Raw genomic sequence first — 9,039 nt, forward strand, 5'->3', positions numbered from 1 at the left:
GTTTCTCTTCTTTGGGCTAATTTTTTCCTCCTTAGCATATGGAAAAGTGACATATTCCAGAGGAATATTATTATAATTTTTTCTTTGTTGGCCTTGGGAATATTTTTTCCTCTTTGTTCGCCTAAGCAATTTTTCCTTCTTCTTGAAGTGGGAAAAAAATTGATTATCCAAAAGAATGATGTTAGGAAATTTTTTCTCCTTGTTAGCTTAGAGAAGTTCTTCTTTTTGTTGGCTTGGAATAGTGTGTTATTTCAGAGAAATTTTATTAGGAATGTTTTTCTTTTTATTAGCCTAAGAAAGTTTTCCCTCTACATTGGCATAGGGAAAAGTGATTATTCCAAAGGAAAGTTTGATTAAGAAAAATTTTCTCCTTGTTAGCCTAGGAAAGTTTTTTTTTTCCTTGTTATTGGCCTATGAAACTTTTTCCTCTTTATTGACCTAGGAAATTTTCCCTCTTATTGGTCTCGGAAAGTTTTTCCTATTGACCTAGGAAATTTTCCCTTCTTATTGTCTTAGGAAACTTTTTCTTTGTTGTTAGCCTTGGAAAGTTTTTCCCCTTGGCCTAGGAAATTTTTCCTTCTTATTAGCCTAGGAAAGCTTTTCCTTATTGTTAGCTAGGAAAGGTTTTCTTCTTTATTGGCCTAGGGAATTTTTTTTTCTTATTAGCCTTGGAAAATTTTTCCATATTGTTGGCCTTGGAAAATTTTTCCTTATTATTAACTTCAGAAATTTTTTCCTGTTGTTGGCCAAGGAAAGTTCTTCCTCTTTAGGAAGTTTTTTTTTTTTTTCTACATTGGCCTTAGGAAAAATGAGATATTCCAGAGAAACTTTATGAGGAAAATTTTTCTCCTTATTGGCCTAAGAAGTTTTCCCTCTGCATTAGCCTTAGGAAAGATAAGTTATTCTGAATGAATTTTATTAGGAAAATTTTCTCCTTATTGACCTAGGGGATTTTTTTTTTTTTTTTACATTGGCCTTAGAAAAAATGAGATGTTCTAGAGGAACTTTATTAGGGAAATTTTCTCCTTAGCTAGAATTTTTTGTGGAAATATACTAATTATTCTTTTTTAACATGAGAGGGAATATTAATTGTTCCGAGGCGTTTCCTCTTAAACTGAGGTTCTATGAGGAAATCTGCTTTTCCATTTAAGTAGGAGAGAATATTTCTTGTTCTTTGGACTTGTCCTTGAAATGAAGTTCCAGAAGGAAATCTTCCTTTCCCTTGATAGAGAAAGGAATATTTTTTACTCTTCGAACTTTTCCATATATTGAAGTTCTAGCAGGAAATGAGAATTTCCCCTAGGTAATTCGGTTGGTTCTAAAATTGATTTTGAGATTTTTATAAATATATATGACAATGTATAAGATGATCATAAGCGCTCATGAGACAATGATCAATGTGGGTTCCTGTAAGATGTATAGATATGACTTTTTATGCATGCGAATGCTCATTAGTGCAGTGCATGAGTCATTTGAAACTATGGAATAATTTTTACATTTTCTGATCAATCACTTAGGTACACGAGTTGTACATTATCAATTGAATCAATACTCTCAAGAGTTGAAATCATTCATATAGTCGTACTAGCTAAAACGAAATATTCATCTTCTACAAGCTATTATCTAAATAAGCATTTAGATTAGTCTGGAATATGACTCAAATGGACTTTAGGTTTTTCCCTAGGTGGCTGCTCTCATGCCATCATTTGCTGTGGAAGCCACCTAGAAATTTTTTCCAGAGTCTCCTTAGGATATTTTGAATTCCCTTCTATAGGCAATCTTGGAATTTTCGTTCCTTATCGCTATTAGTTCTTATGTGCCCTTTTGAGTTTATTCTATGTGGGTTCTAACCATCTTTTTTGGTGGGCAATTTGCCTCTCTATTTGTTTTTAGCTTTTCTGGGGTTATTCTTTTGGTTATTGCTCCAGCGTAGGCAAATTTGCCTTTAATTTTTAGTTTTCCATAGTTTCCACTTCCTTTCGGAATCAGCATCTAACATTATAAAATTTACAAATAACTGAAGAGTAAATACGGAAATGTAGAGGTTAGATGCGTAAAGATAATTACTAGTTGCATATTATGTCAGGAAAGTTAGGTTAATTCACGTCGGCATAGTACCCATTTATTTATTCCTCATCAGGAGGTGAATGTTTAGGTTTTCCTTAGCCTCATATGTTTGTAAGTCAAGTAAAGTCAGGAATGACATAAGAAGATTGAAAATAAAATGTGTTAGTTTATTAGATGTGGAGTCACAATTGTTAGATTAGAATATAGAGTTATGTTGATCCACGTCGGCATAATACCCTTCATATATCTTCCTGGATAAGGTGAATATTTGGGTTTTCCTTAACCTCACTCATGGAAAAATAAAAAAGTATCATGGAATAAACAAAATGGCATGAATGTAAATAAGTCAACACAGTTGTTAGGAATGAGCATAATAAAAAGGAAAATAAAGAGAAAATAAAATAAATGATAAATTAGTCTTAGGCTTAGTCGGGGAGACTATTTTAAGCCCTTTTGACTATTGTTGACTTTTTATTTTCTGTCCAAGTTTTATGTTGATCAAATGGGTTTTTCATCTTTTTTATTCTCTTTTTGTTTTTCCAGCAAGCCATTTAAAGGAGAGATCTCCATTTTTTCTCTTGGATTTTTGGCTTTAATGCCATTTTAAGGATTGGGTCTCATACATAAACCCATTTTTCATAAGCATGTGTGAGTATTCACCTCTTTTTTCAACTATTCACAACCAAATCTAATCTAAAAAAGTGAGTGTATAGTGGTGGTTGTGTGGGTTTTAGTGAGAGAAAATGGCTTTTAACTTGCAAGTTTCCCCACAGTTGGCGCCAATGAAGGTGGCTGGAATTTTTTACCTTCACACGTATTTGTAGCTTGTGAAGAACTTGTCACGATCGTTGGCCTTGATTTCGGAGGGGTGAGTGCCTGAAAAAGGCACTCCGACGCCCAAGTTAGTGTTTCATTAAGATTAAAGAAAGAAGAAAAATGGAGAAGATGAGTTTCTCTCTTTAGATATGAACAATGCTTTTTTTGGAGGCCAAAGACCTCATTTTCTCTTACAGATGGGTTTTTATTTATAGATGATGAATGATGTGGATTTAGGGTTTTGCTTTGAACCCTCAATCTAACGACATGTGTCACCCATCATTCATGTACACGTGGAGGTGAATATGACCTAGGGAATTATTCCGGCCTTATATGTTTCCTTACTCGTATGGCCTTTGAACGTGATTTCCTTGGGCTAATGGATTGCAGAATTAACTCCCCCTCTTGCCATTTTTATAAGCTCCGGAAGAATTTTTTTCCTTGGATATTATTCCCCCAGAATAGCCTGGGTGTTATTTACCCCGGAATAACTTGTGTGTCATTTATACCAGAATAGCTTGGGTGTCATTTATCTCGGAATAGTGTGGGTGTTATTTACTTCGGAATAGCTTGGGTGTCATTTATCCCAGATTAGCTTGTGTGTTATTTATCCCAGAATAGCTTAGGTGTCATTTATCCCGGAATAACTTGGGTGTCATTTATCCCGGAATAGCTTGGGTGTTACTTATCTCATTTATCCCGGAATAACTTGGGTGTCATTTATCCCGAAATAGCTTGGGTGTTATTTATCTCAGAATAGTTTGGGTGTTATTTATCCCAGAATAGGTTGGATGTTATTTATCCCGGAATAACTTCTATTATCTGATAAGATGGACACCTGGCATGGTTAAGTGCCTTTTAAAATATGACACCTACATGAAGAAAAAATATATTTCTAGAAATAAGATAAATATAATTGGAGAAACGGTTTTATAGGATATTAGAGGGGTGCTAATAGTCCAAGTCATAAGCAAGTTATAGCTCAATACGGATCAACATATGTTAGTAATTAAGCAAATGAAAGCTCAAGAATGCTTAAAATGATCTAGTTTTAAATTAGCCAAAGAGTTATGAAATCGAGATAGAGTTGGATTTTTATAGATGGAATAAGAAAATAACTATTTATTTCACACAATAAGACATTCTGTGTGCAAACATATCATGGGTAATTATGCAGCAAATAATCACTTGTTGATGTGATGTGTTACTGTTGATAAATATTTAAAAATTTAATCTCAGATTGGATCACCGCTAAAAGGGAGCAAATGACTATCTCAAAACAAAAGCCGCTTAGTTGATTTCTCAATTTTTCAAATTTTATACTAGGCACCAAAACTTTCCAAACTTTAGATTAGCCTAAAAAGTTATGAAAAAATTTAAATAGGTCCTTCTGTTTGAGTTTTAACAGTACTGGTATGATTTCAAGATGTTCAAAACCTTTGAAATTAATCCATATACTTGAAAACAATCATTTTGATATAAACACTTAATTTCCATTCTTCAAGTATAAAACATTCACAATATGAAAACAAAGATAGATTTAAATGCCATGATCATGATAATAACTGAAGCTTTTAAATATTTAATCATGCGCACATTTAATCATATTACCTTTATAAGAAGTGTGGCAAAAAAGATCACTTAAGCTAGTATTCTTGATACTTGTCCTTTACTAGAGTTTTTTTTTTTCATGAATGTCTTGAACTTGATCTCATATGGATGATATCTATCCTTCAAGAGTTAGTGAGATTGAAACAATATGATTTCTATTTTGCCATTAACAAGTAGTTTGTTATCATCGAATCAAGGCTCATATAACTCATAGCACTAGTGTATTCAAATTTATAATTTTTTTTATATTTTATTGGCATCTTATTCTCACTAAAGAATAACTCTATATATGCTTGTAGACCCATTAAAGGCCCACTAGGAATTCACCTTTTAAATTATTCAAAGAATAGCCTAATTCTAATTCCTAACCCCTTCTAAGTTTTCAATTTAAAAAAAAAATTTATATGCATGACTTATTTAAACTATATTTAACTATTATATGCTTTTTAAAATTTGGCCCAATGTTCATGATTTATTAGATGAATGGAATTATTGAGTCCCAACTTTAGATCTCATCGAGGCCTATTCTTAAATGCATATTTAAGAATTTGTCCTTATTACTTCTAATAATCTTCACACTGCAATCAACAATTATTCGTTTATCTTATTTAAACAAATTATTCTTATCTCTAATTCCACTGCATCAGTTATTATGTGTACCCATTTATATTTAATATCTCTCATTTTATTAAAAATTTAATATCTCTTTTGTTCTCATTACCTTTTATTACTAGGAAAGAAAAATTTCTTCTCTAATTCTAATTTGATTAAATTGTACAACTTTAGATTTTCATACAAAATCACCCTAAGCCCTGTATCTCTAATAAACTTTGCCTCCATAGCTACTGACATGCAACCATTGTTTTGCACTTTTATTACTGTCTGATAAATTTTTTTAATTATATTTGTAATAACCCACTTTAGGTTAAATTCATGGGTCCGGCAATATATATATGTATATATATATATATATATATATATATATATATGTATGTATGTATGTATGTATCCATTTCGTGACAAAATAACTCATGATCATCGCTTGGCTTCTTAATAAAGAATTAAGATTCAATTATTAGAATAATTTTAAATTTTTATTTTATTTTATTTATTTTATCTAGAAATTAATAATTCAGTACTCAATAAAAACTTAAACACTAAATTCTTATTACTTAATAAAATACAACTTCAATTACATTTGTTAAAAACAATCTAGAGACTGGCAGACCAAACACAGAACATACATACACGTTTAGTAAGCCGGCTACACGTTGTTGATTTTAAATAAACAAACTGATAAAACGATAATTGAAAAAACAGACACCCACGTATTTAATGCATCTTCTAGTAGCATCGCCAAGTCAACAGCCACTTAACGGCCACAAGAAAAATGAAAACCAAAAACAAATGCCCTCCAATTGTTTTACCGACTCTTCCGGTCACCTCTAAGCAAATATTTGCTCACTTTACCCCCCCACCCTTTTTCTCCTAACCGGTCTCCCCCTCTCCTCCTCCTATTCCTCCAACATGCAAAATAAATTTGAAAAAACCAGAATTAAAAACTAATTAAATTAAAAAAAAAAAAAAAATAAAAAACAAAATCTGAAAGCCGGACCAGCCCCCGCACCAGCAGGTGTTTTTTTAAGTTAGCGATAGAAAAGAATAGAAATTCTGGTGGGACATTAGCGGTACGTGTCAGCAAGTAATTGGCTGGTTTGTTTGAACTGTTATTAAGATAACAAAATGAAAGTTGATGCTTCTTGGGATGAGATTATTATTATTATTATTAAACTGAAAAAATATTAATTGTTGGGAATTGCAGAGAAGGGAATTGGAAGAGAGAGGAGAGATAATTTGACTTGGTTGTTGTTGGTTCTTCATCTTCTTAGACAAAATCAGAAAAGTAAAATATAAATAAGGGTCAAATTTTTACAAATATATGCGAATTCCGTGTATATACAGTAAGGGAGATCATAACAATCCATTGATGGTGGATTCACCGAAACAAACAGCAATGGGAACAGGAGACGGCGTTAGACGAACGTCGCTGATGGAGACCCTCTTGGGTCTTCTCAGAATTCGTATCAAACGGGGCGTTAATCTCGCCGTTCGCGACGTTCGTAGTAGCGATCCTTACGTTGTCGTTAAGATGGGCAAACAGGTCATTTTCCTTTTGCTTCACTCCTTTTTCTCTTCTTCTTATTATTTATTATTTAAAATTAAAATTATTTCTATTTTAAATATTGACTATATTTGTGTTTTGTAATTTATGCAGAAACTGAAGACTCGTGTTATTAAAAAGGATGTTAATCCGGAGTGGAACGAGGATTTAACTCTTTCAATTACAGATCCTAATGTTCCAATCACGCTTGTAAGATTTTTATTTAATTTTATTTTAATTAGCAGTTTATCATTAATTTTATTTTAATTAATATTTTTTTTCAAATGATATTCATAGAATATACAGTAATGCTGAAAATTTCAATAATTAATTTTCTGTTGTGGTAGTAAGAATACAAGAATTGAATAATACCCAATTCATTTCCATGAGTTTTTTAAATTTGTTTTCTCTTTTTTAAGAAAAGCATGACTGGAATTAAATTATATAACTTCAGACTCCTTGAATCATCCCAGAAGATTAAACCTGATAAACTAACTTAGTTAGGCATCTGAGTTAGAAGGCAGTCAAAGAACTAATAGCTTCAATGATTCACAATTAACTCTGTCAACTGAATGAATTAATACATGGAAAGGAAAATTAACATAACTCTCTTATTTGTTTTATCCCTTTCCTTTTCATCTTAGTTGATGTCCGTGGGTCACAGATCTGGTAGTCGTATTTTTTATTTTATTGTTTCTGTGTGATTTCAGACCGTCTATGACCATGATTTATTTAGCAAAGATGATAGAATGGGAGATGCTGAGTTTGATATTAAAACATATATAGAAGCTTTAAAGATGAATTTGGATAGCCTCCCAACTGGCACCATAATCTCAAGAGTGATGCCGAGCAGGCACAATTGCCTTTCCGAACAAAGCTGTGTAGTGTGGAAGGAAGGCAAGGTTGTTCAAGATCTCGTTCTCAGATTGAGAAATGTAGAATGCGGTGAGTTGGAGATTCAACTACAGTGGATTGACCTTCCTGGTTCCAAGGGTTTGTAATGTTTTATGAATGCTCCTATTTTTGCTTTTTCATGCATAGAAGACCGGTATCAGAATTTCCACCTGTGAGTTTCAAGTTGGCGTCAGTTTAGTCGTTGTTATGTATTTAAAACTGACCTTGATTGCACCTGTAGTCACACATATGAATCAGGTTTGTACTCATCAGTCATCATATAGGATCAAATAATTTTTTGGTTCATTATACTATGAATGAAAAATGAAGAATGAATTGTGTCATTTGCTTGAAGTTTTGTGATATGGCAAGGGCATGCCAAAAGCCTTCTAGGAAGTAGTTGCTTGCTTTGTGCAAATGTACTGATAAAGCGCCTTGGAAGAGAGATTTTTTCATTATTTTTCCAGTTTTTAGGGTTCATTTTGTTACTATCTTTCCTTGATCCTTTTATTAAATTGTGCTCACAAAGGAAGAATTGCCACTGGATGCAGAACAATGTTGTTATAGGATGAATGGATGATGCCTACCTTTTCTTTTTCAAAATTATGTTTTAAGTTCGAGTTTATTGCTGGCAAATGTTTCTCTCCCTTCAAGAAATACATTATTGTTGTGTTTACTTGCTAGAGTGGGAGTGAGGAGTGTGGATTCCTCCTACTCCAGCGTTTACTTACTTAAAATGGGGAGGGATTGGGAGTCTCACTCTGTGGGCCCCACCCATTTTTAGAGTGGGGAGTGAGAGTGGGACTTCCATTGGGATTCCCACTCCCACCTCTCCCATTTCTACCTTTTTATTTTATTTTATGTTTTATAATTAATAAAATAAAATAAATAATATTATATTTATTTAAATAATAATATTATATTTAACTAAATAATAATTTACATTGATTCTAAGTTAAAATTATTTTAAAATAATATTATTATATTAATAGAGAATTAATAAATATAATATTATTATATTTATTTTAAAAATAATAGTACTATATTTATTTAATAATAATAATAAATACTTTATTCTAAGAAAATATTAATTTTGTACTAAATAATATTATATTATTATTTTATATAATAATAAATTTAATATAATTATATTAAATAAAATAAAATAACATTTCATTTTATATTAAAATTACAATTAATAATTTATTGTTCATAATTAAGAATATTAATAATTATAATAAATTTACAAATATAATAAAATAAATATTATTCATTAAATATATTTTTTATTAGTTTTGTAATAAAAAATTATAATTCTTTAAATAAGGATAAAATAGTAATTTGAAACTATTTACTCCCAATCCAAGACAAAGTAAACACATAAATTGGATTCTGATCTCCATTCCATGCTTCCATTCCAGTGTAAGTAAACAACCTACTCTCACTCACACTCCACACTCCCAATCTTAGGATTCCCACTCCCCAAGATT

The 9,039-nt window shown here is 31.4% G+C and overlaps 1 protein-coding gene across 1 annotated transcript; it reads left to right on the forward strand.

Annotated features, from left to right (window-relative positions):
* The first annotated feature begins 6,120 nt into the window (after nucleotides 1–6,120).
* On the forward strand, nucleotides 6,121–7,893 carry LOC102622627 (protein C2-DOMAIN ABA-RELATED 4). Its single transcript, XM_006490711.4, has 3 exons — nucleotides 6,121–6,655; nucleotides 6,770–6,865; nucleotides 7,366–7,893. Exons 1-3 carry the CDS (start codon nucleotides 6,434–6,436, stop codon nucleotides 7,654–7,656), a joined length of 609 nt encoding a protein of 202 aa, XP_006490774.1. The 5' UTR covers nucleotides 6,121–6,433; the 3' UTR covers nucleotides 7,657–7,893.
* The last annotated feature ends 1,146 nt before the right edge of the window (nucleotides 7,894–9,039 follow it).

This window comes from Citrus sinensis, chromosome 1 (genome assembly GCF_022201045.2).
Source record: "Citrus sinensis cultivar Valencia sweet orange chromosome 1, DVS_A1.0, whole genome shotgun sequence".
Lineage (NCBI taxonomy): Eukaryota > Viridiplantae > Streptophyta > Magnoliopsida > Sapindales > Rutaceae > Citrus > Citrus sinensis.